Source organism: Chrysemys picta, chromosome 5 (genome assembly GCF_011386835.1).
Source record: "Chrysemys picta bellii isolate R12L10 chromosome 5, ASM1138683v2, whole genome shotgun sequence".
NCBI lineage: Eukaryota > Metazoa > Chordata > Testudines > Emydidae > Chrysemys > Chrysemys picta.
The window spans coordinates 36,900,851-36,919,406 of NC_088795.1; the positions used below are offsets into that span (position 1 = coordinate 36,900,851).

An 18,556-nucleotide genomic window follows, 5' to 3' on the forward strand; every position below is an offset into this window, starting at 1 on the left:
CACAGCACAACCAGGAAATAGGCAGGAGGGCAAAAGATTGTTAAAGACTTACAATTTAGGACATGTTTTCTATAAACTCAAGTCAATCTATGTTAGGCTGCCAGACAGCCGCAGTGGATCTGGCTTCTTGTCAATTTCATGGCTCCAGTGGACAAAATGACAGCCAATAGATATAAGTAACGCAGTGTCTACAGGGACACCGCGTCGCCCTAACTATGCTGACATAAGCCCTAAGCCTCTCATGGAGGTGGAGTTACTATGGTGGTGTAGTAGGACACTTAAGCTATGTCTACACTACTGCGGTAAGTCAACCTTCACGACGCAACTCTAGCTACGTGAATAACGTAACTGAAGTCGACGTACCTTAATATACACTGTATGTAGGAGTTCTATGATGTATACATACATTCCATAACAGGATTTAGGACACACTAGAAGCCTAAGACCCCACAAGCGGCTTTTCTGTTTGTAATTTGCTTGACGCTGCCACCTTTTATATTTAAACTGACCCTCTGTCATTTTTGACTCGTGACAACTGACTTGCAAAAACTGTGCTTTTTACCTACTCTTGCCTGTTGAATTTTGTCAGAAACAATACTTTTCCTATCCTTTCTGTATTTTTCCTTCTCTCTTTTTTTCCTCTCTTGTTGCATGGCATTTTGGGGCTGAAAGGAATCGGAATCAGACCAAGAGCAGGAAGAAGAGGTAATTTTACTATAATGCCACTTCATCATGGCTCTGCTATTGCTTATTTCTACTAACAAGTGAGAACTAGCATACGTCTTGGAAGACAGAATGTTTTGTCCTTTTAGACATATTATATTGTCCACTGACTCTGTTCTGAAACTAGATGTGCTGGGGGTGCAGCACCAGCACCCCCCCGGCTTGAAGTGGTTTCCATCATAAACAGGGTTTACAGTTTGATTCAAGGGCTCTCTCAAAGCACCCCCACTATACAAACTGTTCCAGCACCACTGCTTTGAGACTACAAACACCTATTGAAATCTTTGCAATACCAAAAAAAAAAAAAAAAGGTCCTTTGTAGTTATTGTTGGACAAAATGCCTTTTTTCCCTAGGTAAAAAAACAAAACAAATCTTTGCACCCTTATACCCATCCATTTTGCAAGCAACCATGAATTTCATAAAATGGAACTTGAAAAGGATTAGCCTATAAGGAATGGTGCTCCTAACTGAACCACATTAGATCATCTCAGTAGCACTAGGTCAGTGGACACAGAACAGAGTTTGGAAACCACTATTGCAAGAATTTTAGATAACACAATTATTCAGGTTGCCATTTAAAAAACTAAATATTAGGGATTGGAATGATTATAATGGAACACACCTTAGGCCAAATATTCCTGTCCTGTTTAAATAATTTGGCCGTATTTTCAGAAGTGCTCAGCTCTTGGCAGGTGACAAGTGAAAGTACGGCCATATTTTTAAAGAGCTTAAATGGTGACTGAGCTCTTTTGGAAATCTGGCCCGATTGGGGTGTGGACCATTTTTAAAAATCAGTCTCCATTTATCTATCTAATCTGATATCCTGCTTCTGTCAACTGCTGATACACGTAGGAGTTACAACTCCCTTCCCAACACCCAACAGTTTTAGACCCTGAACCATGAAGCTAATTGTTTCCGTTTTTTAAAATGACCTACCTGGGCCAATATCCCAATGTAGAATTAAAGTAGTAGTTTTCATTGATTTTGTATTACTAAAATTAATTGATATGGACATAGAAGAACACTTGGGGAAATATTGTGAGATTAATTGTCCAAAAATTAGTCCAATTTTAGGGAGTCTGTACTTCCCTTCGTACATCTGTGGGATTTCTACTAGCAGTGCAGTAATTACACAAGGATATTGACATTAAAATAGTCGCTTACATTAATCTATAGTTGTTCACCTAAGGTTTACTAATAGTAATGTGACCTACCAGTGATCATAAGGCAGGTCTGTATCACAATTTGTAATAATGTATTTCTGTTCTGATAACTCCCTTGAAAAGCAAGAGATAGCAGATAAAGATAATATTTTGGGGCAACATCTTGCATTTATCCACATAAAGAACTCTTATTGGCTGAAATGGGAATTCTTCACACATACTGAAGACAAATTGTGGGCCCCAGTGTTATATGCAGTATGCTTGTAGCATTACCCAATTCCATTCCTTCCAGTCATTCTACCAACAGAGTTGACTCTCAGGGTTAAATGTTCAGAATGTAGCGCCTAATTTTTCCTCACACCGTTTTGGATGTGTAAATTCCATTTACATGTGAGATTCTTTTATTTGTGCACAAATAATAGGGCTGGCAGAATTCCACAGACAAATTTGTGAAGACAAAACCAAAGGCCAACTTTGAAAATTTACCCCTATATATCCTTATATATACTAATATATACACACACCAGTGTGATATTGTAACCATTTCACTTTATCTGTGTTCTCTTTCAGGTTGACGTGACCTCAGAAAAAAGTAAGATTAAAAAAATTATAACAACTGTTTGTATGAAAGCTGGTTAAGAATAAGAAAAGCATGAAAGAGACCGCAAGCTCTAATTGACATTACTAATAATTATAATAGTTTAAAAATGTAATAGTAAGCAATATAATAGGAATGCAGCTATTCAATTAAATACATTTTTAACTTATAAATTTAGAAGTAATACCATATTAAGACAATTCATCTAAGCATTCACTTTCCTTCGACATCCCTAGAAATCCTGCTATTGCTGTTATGCTTGTATAAATACCCATCCCTCCATTTTTATGTTTTTGTATGTTCATTGGCATAGTATTGTCACCTCATTTTTATCAGTGAAATGACAGTATCACTTTTTAATAAAAGCATCACTAAACTCCCCAATATACATTATTAAGTTGATTACAAGAAACACAGGCATGCGTAAAAGTGATACTGTCCAACGTAATCAGGCTGTGTAATCCCCATTACTGTGGTGAAATATGATTGGATATATGGCTTTGCTTAAATACCCCCATTTTGTAGTGGAGCCTGACAGTTATTAGTTGGAGTGATAGGGATTAATGGTAGACTAATGAGAATGGACTGGCTTAGTCCTAACCTATACCAAACAAGTGCTCTGCTAAATGTCTCCCTTTAATGAAAATGCAAACCCAGACAAATTTATCTGCTCAATTTGAACAATCCTGTGATGAGAGCTGAGAGCTTTCATATGCAGCAATTTTTCTTACTAACTGCATTTTGGGGGGGGAAATGACTTTTGACTTGTTTCAGGGTTGCAGCCATCTTTAAAAGTGAATACAATTTAATACAGAGGAAAAAGTTCATTTCTGCCTATCGTCTTTGGAAGTTTTGCTATTCATCCATGTGGCACTATACACCAAATTAGAACTAGTTATTTTTAGCACCAAATTCCTGAGACATTAATCTTTCCCATTTCCCCCCTTTTTTAAATTTATTTATTTAGCACATGGTGTCCATTGTGCAAACTCCTTTCTAGTGTGTGGATTTTACAGGATTTAATGGTGATTATTTGCACAATGCCAAACTGATCTTTTCTCTTTTGGGGTTCATAGGCGAGGCCCTGACCCTGCCAGAAGATCAGACTCCTGTGCCCATATGGGGTTCAATGCAGACACAGTGCATTGCAAATTTTGTTTTTATTTACTGGATTAAAAGGTTACTAGAAAGAAATGAAGCATTTGGAAATCCCAATTTAAAGGATTTCAAAAACAAAAAACAAGAAAAAACCCATCCCTGATGTACCAACCCTCTTCTTTTGTTGCCGAAACCGAGTGATTTTCATTAGAACGCACAGGCCTTTCAAAGAGCCTAGATGCTTAAAATCCCAGTAAAATTCCATACCAGTCAGAAGCAGCTAACTAGACCTCCAAACCTGTATCAGTACCCATTAACCTAGATCCCTGGGCCTATGTGGAAATCCGTGGGAATTATGGCTGCTCCACATAGATAAAGGGGTCCACACTACCTATTCACATTGAATAGTTGGGGGCTTAATGTCAATATTTCCCATGAACTGACAATTTGTCAAATATTATGAGGCGTGCAAGATGTTGAATTTGTCTCAAATATCTCCAAGCAGTTCTGGAGATTTCACAAGCTTGCCTTTATTTTTCATCAAACCTTAGTTACTCTGTTAGCCTTCTCATTTACCATAATGGGCATTTCGTAATACTATAAAACAACACAGAGCTGACCTGTTAATCTGTGAAACATAAACGTCCAGTTTATGTGCCTACTTCCCCAGTGGAGGAATACTCGGAATTCAGGAAATACAAAAAAAGTATTCCAACAGAGTGAATATTTTTTTAAATAAATGCAGATATTTGATTGCACAGAATCTTTCAGATAGGTTTACTCCATCTTCAATTAATACCTTATGATACAGTATATTGTAATTTTTTTAAAAGCAAGAACAATTCATTACATTTCAAATAAATAACAGTGGTGCTCTGGACATAACTGACATTAACCCTGTACTATTTTATTCAATCAGATGCAGATTTCTTAATAATCCTTGTTCAAATTTGGCCCTGTCACAAAATATTCTCCACAAGCAACTATGCCATATCCTGAGCTGCCTACAATCCTATACTTCGTATATTGGTTGTGGAGAATAGCCAGTACTTCACCACAGTATGTTATGTTTATTTTCATGTATTATTTTAATTTATAACCATTCTCCACCTATTGCTTTTAAGTAAGGCTACATACCCAACACCTTTGCTTTGCATGGAAATAACTTGGCTTGCATAAACTGTATGTGTGTCCAGTGTGAATGTCTGATTTTTGGTTGCCATACATTACATTTTTTGAACCTTTAAATTCACATTTAAGTTGATTCACGGTTATTTTTATTTTCCCTTCTTTTTTTCCCTTCTTTTTTTATCCTCTATCTATTCGTTGTTTGTCAATGAGGATGCTCCAAAGAAAGGACCATACCTCTTGAAGCAGAAGAATGTTTGTTTCATTATTTAGGTTTGAGATCCCCTTAGATGAAATGCCGGTTTGCAGCTGATTCAGATCTCTATATATTTGATCAGACTTTAGATTACTGCAGAATTAAATACACATAAATACAGATTTTTTATTTTGATCATTAAGAAAAACAAATGCATACTTCTACCCAAATGTTATTCTGACAGTTTGCTACCACTGGCTTTCACTTAGAGGAAATCGACTTTCAACCAATTTTAATGGGTTTTTTGTTTGTTTGCTTGCCCTTTTTTTTCCTTTTTTCTTGTTTTTTTTATTTGAACATTGATCTATAACATCCAAACAATCTTGAGATGTCTATCTGTGTAATTTCACTGTGTTCCCGCATTGTTTTTTATTTTTAATTTTTGTTATTGTTGTAATTTTTATGTTGTCCTGATAATTTCGTTTGTTAAGCTTTGGTGGTGTTGTATGTGTGGATGTGCAATAGTGGGAAAATTAAGCAAGTTATTTCCTGCCCATTTTCCTTTTCAGTTTTTTTTTCCTGTTAGCTTTGCTTTGCTCTTGTATCCTCAGATCTTGTGGATCCACCATGCCCAGCCCATTTTGTTGACCTTCCTACCAATGCAACCAAAGACTGTCATTTTCAGTCCTGATTACATTTTTCAATCTCTATTTTTGATTTCCATTTTACTTTCAATGTTTTTCATTCACATCAAAGATGATGACGAGACAGAATCTACAGAAACATCTATCCTGAAAAGCCACCTGGTTAATGAAGTCCCAGTACTAGCCAGTCCAGACTTGCTATCTGAAGTTTCTGAGATGAAACAAGATTTGATCAAAATGACTGCCATCTTGACAACTGACCCTTCTGATCAGTCAGGTTCCATTAAGGTGAAAGATCTTGGGAAAGCCACTGATGAAGAGCCAGGAGAGCCTTTTGAAATTGTGGAAAGTGTGAAAGAGGACTTAGAGAAAGTAAATGAAATTCTCAGACATGGAACCTACACAAGAGACGACCATATACTGCCAAGGTCCCATTCTGGACGAGAGTTAGTGGAAGAGGAATGGGTTATTGTCAGTGATGAAGAAATTGAAGAGGCCAGACAAAATGCTCCTTTAGAAGCCATTGAACCTGCCTGCATAGAACTTAGGATAGGAAAAGGAACAATAGAGATAAGAAAGACAGACATGACAGGAATGGTAGACTATCTTACCAAGGATTTAAAAACCTATGTATCTCTTCATAAGGTGGAGCCACAAATATTCCAAGAAGATTTAGTAGGAGAGAGATTTGAAGCTGTTGTTATAAGCAGGGGTTCTGAAAAAGGAGGGCAGGGCTCTCCAACAGCTGAAACTCAAGGTACACAGGAACAACGCAAACCAGCCCTGGAAATTAAAAAACCAATTAGGAGGAAACTAAAAGATAAACAAAGGCAAAAGGAAGGAGAGGAAGAGACACAAGAACCATCAGGACTAACAAAGTTCAGTTCTGAGGAGTCATTAGATGATGAGCCAGGTTTAACACCTGCAGCTGTTCCTAATGTTAGCGCAGTATCCCCTGTAATAGAAGAAACGCCCATTGGCTCCATAAAAGACAAAGTAAAAGCTCTTCAGAAGCGAGTGGAAGATGAACAGAAAGTACGTTCAAAACTGCCTGTCAGAATCCAACCAAAAGAAATCACTACTGAGAGGGCTGTTACAAGGCCAGTGCAAGCTAAAAAAATAGTGCACAAAGCACAGCCACCTGTTTCACCCTCAGCTAAAACAGAAAGACTTGAAGAGACTATGTCAGTCCGGGAGCTGATGAAAGCCTTCCAGTCAGGGCAAGATCCATCCAAGAATAAATCTGGACTCTTTGAGCACAAAGCTATCAAACAAAAGCAACAGCTCTCTGACAAAGAACCAACTCAGAGAGAAGCAGTTTATTTAGAACGCGAAACAGAACAGGTACCAACACCTAGGAGAACAAACAAAAAAGATAGCCTGCCAGCCAAACAAACCAAAGTCCTTAAGATAGATAAAGATTCCCCATCAAAAAAAGGACCAAAAGCTTCTTTTGATTACGCTAAAGAGGAACCTGTAGATAGAGGCCAGGTAAAAGAACAGAGCTCTAAAAGAACTGAACCTTTCTCTCCAGTATTTGATGAAGAAATTTCCAAAGAGGCAGCAATTGTGAAGGAAAGTACAGTTGATGATGACCAAGGAGACACTGACTTCCAGATCAGCCCGGACAGAAAAACCTCAACTGACTTTTCTGATGTCATTAAAGAAGAGCTTGAGAATAATGACAAGTACCAGCAGTTCCGACACCTTTCAATCACTGAGGAGGGAGAGCTTCACTTAGAGCAAGTACTGACCAGTCCTTTCAGTGTTACCTTCCCATCAGAGTATGTGAAAGATGGCTTCCTACCTGCTCTCTCCTTGCAAAGTGGTGCTTTTGATGGTAGCTCAGAAAGCCTTAAACATGAAGGTGTAGCAGATTCTCCTGGTAGCCTACTTGATGGAACCCCTCAGATCAGCTCTGAGGAAAGTTATAAGCATGAGGGTCTGGCAGAGACTCCAGAAACAAGCCCTGAAAGTCTGTCTTTCTCACCAAAGAAAACTGAGGAAATTGGAGAAACAAAAGAATCCACTACGGTGCATAGAGCAGCAGAGACATGTTCGCCAAAGGAACTCTCTCCAATGAAAGGTGAAAGAGGTATTGCTGCAGAACAGCTAACTGCAGATACTGAAGCTATCAAATCTCATTCTGATCATTTATCAGAACAGGTACCTTCAGCCCCTGAGAAAGGGGCAGGCAAACTTACAGATAGTAGCTCAGCTTCGATTATGAAAGATGTTAGCAGTGCAAAAGAATCCAAAAGCATTGAACACACACATGTAACTAAATCTTCTGAAATGAAAGACAGCTGTTTAGAGAAAGATATGACTGGTGAACATCATGTTGTTATTAGAAGTCCCCAAGGATTGGAACTTTCCCTTCCTAGTCATCACAGTGAAAGCTTTAGTCCAGTGGCAGATGAATCCCTGGCTATAAGTCATAAAGACTCATTGGAAGCAAGCCCAGTGCTGGAAGATAACTCATCACACAAAACACCCGATTCCCTGGAGCCTAGCCCTATGAAAGAGTCGCCATGCCGTGATTCGCTTGAAAGCAGCCCTGTAGAACAAAAAGCAAAGGCTGGCATTCTTACGGGACAGGTTCCCCTTCAGTCTTTCCCTACCAGAGCAGAAATGTTCCCAGAGTTGGCATCTATGCGTTCCAGAATTCTCCGCGACCCTGATGGAAGTGCTGAAGATGACAGTTTAGAACAAACATCCCTCATGGAGAGTTCTGGGAAAAGTCCTCTTTCACCTGACACTCCTAGCTCTGAAGAAATTAGCTATGAAATTACACCCAAAACTGCAGACTCGCAGGCACTGTCAAATATATCTAAGTCAGCCACAATCCCTGAAGTCAGTGAAGAACCAGAGGATGATTCAGAAAGTGAACCAAAGAAGAGGCTCACTCCGGAAGAGGAGATGTTTAAAATGGTGACCAAAATCAAAATGTTTGATGAATTGGAACAAGAAGCAAAACAGAAAAGAGAGTACATAAAGGATAAAAAGCAAGAGGAATCTTCTTCAATTCCTGATTCGGGTGTTACATGTGAAAATGAAGTATCAGAACCAAAAGCCATTGAAGAAAAACATATACCTACAGTAGTGATGTCTTCTGCGGACACTAGAAAAAGTTCTTCTTCTTCTGAAAGTGAGCCAGAATTGACTCAGCTGAAAAAAGAAGCTGACTCAGGCCTCTTAATGGAGCCTGTAATTCGAGTGCAACCTCCTTCACCACATCTATCTGGTGTAGACTCCAGTTCCAGCCCTGAAGAAGCAGGATTTCAACCTATTGACCCCAAACAACATGTTTTCAGGATGGAGTATAAATCAGAATCAGATAAGCCAACAAAGGGAGACAAAGAGGAACCATCTGAGTTTGGTGATAGCTGTAAAGCTTCTACTGAAGAATCAAACATTTTTCACTCTGATGCTGGTATCATATCAGAAACTGATGAATCAAAGTGTTGTTATAGTACAGATGAAAGTGAAACAATTAGCCCTAATGGCCCAGTGACCAGACTGGATGGTGCTTTCTATCATGCAGTTGGTGACGATGCTCAAAAAGAAGTTGGGGTTCATCAGCTGTCCCCAGCACTACAGCAACACCATGCTTCTCAGGAACAGACTGATGCCGCTGGAAAGTTAACACATGAAGACCTCAGTGCTTCAGGGGATGTGTCTGGGAAAGGATATGGTCCCTTTGGACATGATACTTCTCATAGTCCTGAATCACAAGACGATGCATTGGCTGAAGATGTTTCCCCTGCATGCTCTACTTTGGGAAGTGGTTTGACAAAATTGGGCAAAGATTTTGAGACATGCCAAAGTGTTTCTTACAGTGAGGAGCCTTCCACAGAATATTCATCCCTTACCACTAAAAAGGATGAATTTGAAGGCTATGCAGCAGATACTGATGAAAGTGGTGCTCCACATATAACAAGCCCATATGAAAATGTCCCTTCTGAACATTTTTTCACTATCTGTGAAAGTAGGATAGAAACGGATACAAGGGAGATGACAAGTCCATCATCCAAAGATGCTCATTCTGTTGAAGTAGAAACAACCATTGAGGAAACATTAGTGGCAGGTTCCCTTAGCAGACATGCTCCTTCAGGTGAAGATCAAACTTCAGAAGAGGTGTATATGGAAATAGAGTCAAAACAGAAAATATCAACTTCAGTGCCTTCAACAGCAGACCCCACAGCATTAGATCAAACTGCCCTTCAGTATATAAAAGATGAAGCTGAAAAACTGATCAGCCAAGTGGTCATCACTAAAACAGATGTGGATTCTGACAGGTGGAGTGAAATACGTGAAGATGATGAAGCTTTTGAGGCTCGGGTGAAAGAGGAGGAGCAAAAGATTTTTGGTTTAATGGTGGACAGGCGGTCACAGGGTACAACGCCTGATACCACACCAGCCAGGACACCCACAGAAGAAGGGACACCAACTAGTGAACAAAACCCTTTTCTCTTCCAGGAAGGAAAGTTGTTTGAAATGACTCGAAGTGGAGCCATTGACATGACCAAAAGAAACTATGCAGATGAAAGTTTTCACTTTTTCCAAGTGGGGCAGCAGTCTCAAGAAGAAGTTTCTTTATCTGAAGAAATGAAAGAGGCCGCAGAGATGGAATCTCCTAAACTAAAGAGATCACCAGATCCATTTGCACCTTCAGAATCAGATGAAATTGATATACAGGAAAAAGATGCACTTACAATAGCATCACCAGTATCTGAGCCTCCTGATAAATCAGAGGAAATGACTAGCACAGGTGTCAGTGTGGGCACTACAAAAGCTGAACTTAAATCTAGAATTCCCATTAAAATGGGTATTTCAGTTTCTTCAAAATCACCAAAGAAAGAGACTGCTGCCTCTGAAGCTTCTGAAGTAGATCCCTTCTCCAAAGTGGAAACTGATGATGAATTTGACAGCAGTCAGGTGCCTTGCCCTATCTCTCCAGAGCAGTCTGTGATAGATGTACAGTTAGATTTTTCCACAGTCACTAGGTCTGTGTATTCTGAACAGGATGATGAGTCCCCAGACTCTTCACCAGAGGAACAGAGATCCGTGATTGAAATCCCTACTGCTGTCCTGGAGAGCAGTGTGCCTTCTTCTGAAAGCAAATCCAAAATTCCTGTCAGAACAACTCCTGCTGCACCACAGTCATTGCAACAATCAGAATATGAGATCCTGCCCTCAGATGGCTTTCTGGACAGCTTGCAAGACGAAATAAAAGATGACCAAACAAAACCAAAGTCTAAAATTCCTGTTAAAGCAGCTTTCCAAAGAGCCGAGCAACAGTGTGCATACACAGAAACATCTGTCCAGAAGCCAGAGTCACCCAAAGCTCTTGATACGACATGCAAACTACCTATGAAACAAGATAATCGAAGCAAATCTGAATCTGATGCAAGTATTCCCATGAATCCAAAGACTAGGCGTTCAATAAAAGCTAGGAGTTATGCTGAGGTGGAAGCAGAGACTAGAGAGAGGGTGGATGAGATGAAGGTTGAGCTAGAATCAGATGATGTGACAACAGCAAGATCAAAGATATTTTCATCAAGACTGCCAGTTAAAAGCAGAAGCACCACAGCTTCCCACAGTACTGTTAGTCCCACAAAAGAACATAAGGACTACTTTTTTGACCTTTACAAAAACTCCATAGAGTTCTTTGAAGAGATTAGTGATGAAGCTTCCAAGTTAGTGGATAGACTTACCCAGTCAGAAAGAGAACAAGAATTAATTTCAGATGATGAAAGTAGTAGTGCCCTAGAAGTTTCTGTTATTGAAAATATGCCATCCACTGAGACCCAGCATTCAATTCCTGAAGACATCTTTGACACCAGGCCCATTTGGGACGAGTCCGTTGAGACTCAGATTGAGCGTATTCCTGATGAAAATGTCCATGACCGTGCTGAAGGTATTTGCCAGCCACTGGGATTCCTAGTGCTACGCATGTCATGAATTTTATAATTCTTTTGTGTGTGTGTGTGTGTGCGCGCGCGTGAGTGTGTGTGATTTGTGCATCATTTTCTTTGAGCTTTCTGTGATTGTTAACGCGTTTGTGTAAGCTGTGTTTGTTATTGTATTGTGTCTATATTTTCTTGTCTGGGAAACAGTCTCAAGATTGCACACTGCGAATGCTTATGGAAAGTGTTAACACAATAAGCAGAAAATCCTTTGGTAAAAATGTGATATTATTTTGCCTTTAACTCAACTGATTCTTCAGGCCATGTGAGTTTTGACTTTTGGTTTTCCTTGATCCTAGATTGACCTTTTATTTTTACTAGTGATAAAATATTTTGGCGAATAAATATGCACTCTTGTTGAAACTGGGATAGGTGTATTTTTTTTTCTTTTGCAGTTTGAGGCCTCAGTACTGTTTCACATTTTAAAAATCATTAAACTTTGTTTTTTGACCCCCAATTTCTCAAGAATGCTCCACATTTCACCAGTAACTTAATATAGTGCATAGTGATTGGTGGTGTTTTTTCCCCCCAATAAATGTTAATTTTTATATTATATCATTGAGTAGCCTCAAGGAAAAGCCAATAACTAAAACTTATAAACACAATCTGTATTCCTGTAACTAAGCATTGAGAGAGTAATTTCATGAAATCCATGGGAAAACCAAAACTTCAACTCTGCTGGTCTAAAATTGGATGTGGGGATGGGTCCTTATACTTTTATCACTGAAATATATAAACACTGACAAGTGGAATCTTGTCTTTCCCAGGCTTTCTTTGTAAATATCCTGGGTTATTCTTTGAATTCAATTGTAATAATCGTTAATGAAATAATCAAATAAAATATATTGCTAAATACCAAATACAAATTGTAATTTGAAATTCCTTGTGATTGAATAACATTTTCTTTAAAATAATAATATATCAAAATGAACAAATTGCAGTACATTTTTTACTTCTCTTTGGCATTGACTAAAGAGAGCATGGAAAAACACAGTTTTTGTCCGAGTAACAGTTTGCCCTCTCCTCTTTTGATCTAGATATAAGGGGGCTTATTGTTAAATAGAAGCCTAAGAATAACTTTTTGGACCAAAATGGGTACAGTAGACATTTACATCCCATTTTGGCATCTACATGAGTAGTCTGATTTTCAAAAATGCTGACCAGACAAAAGCTCCAATTTGAAAATCCTTTTTTGGCACCTAAATAGGGCTGTAAAAGCCTAATGTTAGGTATCCATTTTTAAACACTTAGCCACAGTTTATGGAGCTCCAGAGCAGTTAGAAGAAGAATGCTTTCCTTTCTTGAGATACATCAGTTTCGTAGCTTCTCCTTGACTTGTTGGTAGACAACTTGTGGCTGTTCTGTTTGACTTTATTTAGATCAACAGGATGATCAAGGAAGAACAGAGGAAAGACTGGCACACATTGCTGATCATCTTGGATTCAGCTGGACAGGTAAACTGCATGTAATCTCTTCAGATGAAGTATGTTTATTCAGAGTTGGGCTTTTCTTCCATTTCTATGCTTCTGACAAATGTCTTCTTTATTAATGAAAGATAATTCTCCAATAGCTTATAGAAACTAGGGTCTTTTCAGGATATTGATGAAATTACGACCTTGTCGTAAAGAAAAGGAAGAGTATGGGCCAGATTCTAGACTCTATGGCGCCTCACTCTATGGCCAGCATAAGAATGGCACAGAACCAACATACATAAAACAATATCACTCCTCCTTGCAGCCCCCCAGGACTCTGGTTAGAGGCCATATCAGGACACGTGGGTGTGTGGCCTTATGCAGCCTCTGCGCTGGCAATTCTGGGCTGCAGAGCAGCAACAGGCAGCTGACTAAGTCTTCCATAAATGAGAGCAGCCTTTTTTTTTCAGAACTGATGGCAGAGTTTGGGGAGATGAAAGGGGCCATATTTGCAACGGTGATTTTATCTGCAGAAATCCACACCAGGGTGAGACAGATACATCATTGGTGGAGAGGCCAAATTGGAACTGAGTGAAATTAGTAATTCTACTGCTGGAAATCAGCTGACAACAAGAGGAATTTAAAGCGAATGAGCTGTGCATAGTTCTCTGTCCTGCATTTGGGAGCAACAAAAACTTTAAACTCAGCTTCACTTGAGATCTACATTTGCAGTGAACTCTGCACCTTTTCTCACTCAGTCCACTGTACCCAGACCATCCTCCCTGGCCCTATGCCATTAAACCCCACTCTCCTCTTGTCATACCTCTAGTAGTTTCCCCATGAATTTAAAGAACAGAATCCTCAATCACTTCCTAAGGGTAGGCAAATTTACCATGCTCCTTGATGGAGGAATTCCAAAGAAGTCCCATTTTGCTGTAACCCTCTAGGGCAGTATGAAAAGGGAATTACATACTGGAGAAAATTTTAAAATCCATCATAGGAACAAAATGAAGTTAATCTGTACTGGGTTTTTCATAATTATCCTCACCGTATTTGCAAAACATCAGTGATGTTTTTGTTTCAACAAATATCCCTATCCCTCTACTTTGAACCTGCAGGTAAGTAGATGACTTGTGCCTCCCCATATTGAGGGGCACAGTCTAAAGGGGACGACACGTGACCGCCCCACGTGTCTTCTCTGCCCAGTGACCTCTCCCTGCCCCATGTTACTTGCCCCAAATGCCCATAGATCTCTAGTCTTGATACCTTTTCAAGGTCCTGTGTCCTCTTGCTCTTCTATTATGAGGCTCTGTCCTTCTCTCTCTGAGCCTCCTCCCCTGCACATTCGGCCGCTCTCCCTGGCATCTGGGTGGGGAGCGGGACAGAGTCACTTCTGCTTGAGAGAGCCTGGCTGGGAGGCAGCAATGGCCCACTCCCTGTCAGGCTGCCAGGGAGAGCAGCTGAACATGCCAGGGGGTGCCATAGGAAGAGAAGGACAGAGTCCCTCTCCCTCTCCCTCCCTGTCCCGGCAGGCCAATCTGCGGTGGGGCAGTTGACCCTCCATGCCCCCCCTACACATCGTTGGAGCTACTGCTGTGGCTCTCCCCTTCCTCCTCCTCACTGTTTATGGCTAGAGTTTCTGTCTCAGGCTCCTCCGAGGTATCCACGGTGGTCTCTGGGGTGCTGGTGGGGCCTCTGCCGAGTACAGCATGTAGCTCATTGCAAAAGCAGGAGGCCTGTGACTCTGCACCAGATCTATTGTTGGCCTCCCTGGTCTTGTGACTATGCTGGCGCATTTCCTAGGTGTGTGCTCACCAAGCTGGACAATCAGAAAAAGGCGTTTCAAAAACACATGGGGGAGGTTAAAGGGCCGGTGGCTTCCAGTCTCTAGGACCTCTCTACAGTTGTGACCAGAGCAGTCACTGTCACAGAGACTGGGGCATTGTGGGACAGCTAGGGTCAACAGAAGGCATGCAATGTCTACACTCACACTGCATTGACTTCAATGGGTTGATCATGGCTCAGTGCCATCTAGGGAGGTGGTTTTACTGCATTGTCATAATAGGGATCTTACATTGGCCAGAAACAAATCTGAGTGTAGGTGCATGCAACTTTATAGTGTAGATCAGACCCAGTGTTCTGCACATTCCTTGCCTCCTGCTGCACAGAGAGGAAAAGGGTCACTTCATATCCCAGCGTGGTATTATAAGGGCAGCTCACCATCTTGTCTTTAATTTGGTCTTTTTTCATCACAAACTTTGTTTTAGCCATACACAGCAGTGACAAACCTGAATTCTGAGAGGTTAGAATATTCTAATGATGGCAGCAGAGCAGAATGCCTGCCTGAAACCTAGAGGTATACACATACATATGGCAAAGGTTCTTCTTCCCTATTTTACTTTGGTGGTACAAGGAAATTGTTTTTAGAAAAAGTCCTGCATGACTCACAGATCTAAGTCTAATTTGTAGCTAGAGTGCATGTGCCAAATTTGTTTTTCCATATAGTCTAGCTGGTTACATTTTTGTTTCAAAATTCCAAAAGGGCATGAATTTACAAAATGGATTTACTAAGGGCTAGATTACTCAATCTGGGGCCTTTGGTACATCACTTCATGGGACCCCCTATGGCCCTGCCATTCAGAGTGGCTGTGGCAGGGGGTCCCCCCTTCTCTCCCAGAGAGACAGGAGCAGTGACATGGGCCCCAATTTTCCTGCCAGGAACGGCAGCAGGGGTTCCCCAGTATTTACCCCAGCTGCTGAGTTATATCAGCTTGGATGAATTGGCCCAAACCCAGGGGCGGCTCTATGTATTTTGCCACCCCAAGCATGGCAGTCAGGCGGCTTTCGGCAGCACACCTGCGGGAGGTCCGGCTGGTAATGCGGATTCAGTGGCATATCTGTGGGAGGTCCGCCAGTCTCGCGTCTTCGGCGTACCCGCTGCCGAATTGCCATGAGACCAGGGACCTCCCGCAGGCATGCCGCCGAAGGCTCCCTGACTGCCGTCCCCACAGCGACCGGCAGACCACTCCCCGTGGCTTGTCGCCCCAGGCACACGCTTGGTGCACCGGTGCCTGGAGCTGCACCTGCCCAAAACCATGCCCTCTTCTGCTACACACACTCTTATGTTGAAGAGGTATCGGCAGGAGCCTCCCACTAAATCCGGGTGTAGTTCCCTCTCTCAGAATTATAATTTGAGGCTATCTGCCAACACAAGCAGACCTGGCTACACTGATTACTCTCAGTTCACATGTTCAAACTTTTCTTCCAAACCATAAATCCTAGAAATGTTGTTGTTTTTTTTAAATCGGAATGCTAAGTTTCTGGCCATCACATGTCTGTAGAGGCCTCTAGCATTTATGCCTTAATCCAACCCGGACTCAGTGCCTGCAAAATGTGTCATCATTTAAAATTAACCATCCCTTCAACTAGATTCAAAAAGCTTCAGATACTAAATGGAAATTAAATAAATGATCTCTAAATAAAAATGTCTCACCCTGATGTCTGTAGGTATGGCATATAAAATGGAGAGAAGGTTGGTGTCAGGGAAAGTAATCTCTGTGGCTGCAGCTGCCAGCCCAAAAAGCTAACAACAAATGTGAAAGGCTTTACAAAAAATGGCTTCTTGTTCACAGAATTAGCAAGAGAACTGGATTTCACAGAAGAGCAAATTCACCAGATCCGAATTGAAAATCCAAATTCACTGCAAGACCAGAGCCATGCACTTCTGAAATACTGGCTTGAAAGGGACGGGAAACATGCAACAGGTGAATTTTCAGTTATTGCACGAACTGTACTTTCCCAGACTAGCAGGGCTAGACATGTGCTCACCTACAGTCACACAAAGGGAATATAGATAAAGCTTAGAAGAGTACAAAGGCAACTGACCAAAGAATGTACTTTCTTTTAAGCAATAGCATCTGCATAATGAGGAATAGCACAAGATTTTGTGTTAAAGTAAGTAATTTATCGCAGCGCATTTGGAAGGTAAAAGCATAAAATCTCACAGAAGGCAGAAATGAGTTATCCCACTTTGCAAATCTAGGCCTAGGTATTTACAAAGGTATTTATGCACCTGCCTTTGATTTCAGTGGGAGTTAGGCCCCTAACATTACCCACGCAAGCAGAAAAATTTGCATTAGCTGAGGAAGCTTTCTAACTGATGATGATAGAATAATTCATGCATGCAACCTTTCCAACATATCAGGTTTTCTATAATAACATTAATACAATTTTTTCATCCTGTCCCTTGGTTCTTTTCACATATGAGGTATCTGCATTGTATGTATGATAATGCTGTTTGAATATCTTACGTATTTCTGTGATTTGGGGCATTGGTGGCCCAGGAGTGTAGGCAAGACAGACCTCTCAGCTCAACTAAATGGTGTCTTTCTAACATCACAGATAAAAGTCTTACCCAGTGTCTAACAAAAATCAACCGAATGGATATTGTTCATCTAATGGAGACCAGCCACATGGACTCTGTGCAGGGCCATGGCGCTCGCACCTATGCAGAAATTGAACAAACGATAGGACTGGATCATAGTGAAGGTAGATACTTCCTGATGTTAACCCTTCACCTTTTCCAGCAAGTTACACACTGACAAAGTGATCTCATCTGCGCACCAGATTCCGTTCTCAAATGGGTAGTTAGGAGACTCACCTAACTTTTCCATTGTATTTGTGTAGTAGTAGCATCTAACTTTAAAATCAGGACAATTTAATAATGAAGAATGTAGATGAAATAATACATTTAATCAAACACCTACCATAACCAGTTCTTATAATGGAAGTAAATGAACTTTTGCAGAAATTATTGTACACTCTGGGGCAATCTGCTCACAGTTATACAGTACGAGTGATTCCATGGAAATCAATGAGGTTGTGCCCATTTAAATGAGAGAAAAGTTTATCCCACATTTAAAAATACTTTATGTAGAATATTAAAACAATATTTGTTCCATAGCTTGGAAGGCCTCTGAATACAAGTGTCCATGGTACAAACTACATTTGGTGATGTGATTTTGTTGGATTTCATAAAGAGTGGCAGTCGTTAGATGGAAAGACATTTAAGAAACACCAAGATGTTACACAAAAATGGTATTCTCTCACCATTCTTTGGATAAAATATGAATATAAGGTCCTTATTTAAAGATCCTATTCCACTTTTCATTACAGTAAGAATGTTAACTACAATGTCTTGATCAAATTCCAATTCAGGTAATTACATTCTTCTCACCTAAATTCCTCCTGCAGTTTTAGTTGGCTAGAATATTCTTCAGTCTTCAAAACATTGTTACTGAGCACTTTAGGACTTTGTGAGTGAAGCAATAATCTACATATCCCTGGTGTACTTCAAAGGGCTATTGTGGGTCTGAACTAATATTTCTAAAGTGCTTTCAGCTCGTTCAATGGCTGTTATTTTAGATAGGGAGCTCATTTGTTTTGCAGGTTACTGTAAAGCAAGCTGCATGGCAATCCTATTGATAAGTCCAACATTTCACCAACTACTTTAATCAGTTTCTTCATTTTCCACCCAAACTGTGCACTTATAAACCATCCAGAGCCCATGATACATTGAGGTTTTGAGCAAATGTGTTTCTTCTGCCTATTGAACCTCTGACTTA

The 18,556-nt window shown here is 40.4% G+C and overlaps 1 protein-coding gene across 50 annotated transcripts in view; it reads left to right on the top strand.

Annotated features, from left to right (window-relative positions):
- The window catches only part of ANK2 (ankyrin 2), a 581,537-nt gene that overhangs the window by 547,335 nt on the left and 15,646 nt on the right, over nucleotides 1–18,556 (top strand). For 25 of the 50 annotated variants that reach the window (XM_042842326.2, XM_065596257.1, XM_042842337.2 and 22 more), the window contains 5 exons: nucleotides 673–705; nucleotides 2,458–2,479; nucleotides 12,900–12,974; nucleotides 16,565–16,696; nucleotides 17,334–17,480. In XM_042842326.2, the coding sequence (XP_042698260.2) occupies nucleotides 673–705; nucleotides 2,458–2,479; nucleotides 12,900–12,974; nucleotides 16,565–16,696; nucleotides 17,334–17,480 (409 nt within the window). Of the gene's footprint in view, nucleotides 1–672; nucleotides 706–2,457; nucleotides 2,480–5,663; nucleotides 11,472–12,899; nucleotides 12,975–16,564; nucleotides 16,697–17,333; nucleotides 17,481–18,556 lie in introns of all 50 variants that reach the window. The other 25 variants (XM_065596236.1, XM_065596239.1, XM_065596234.1 and 22 more) reach the window with 3 other exon arrangements.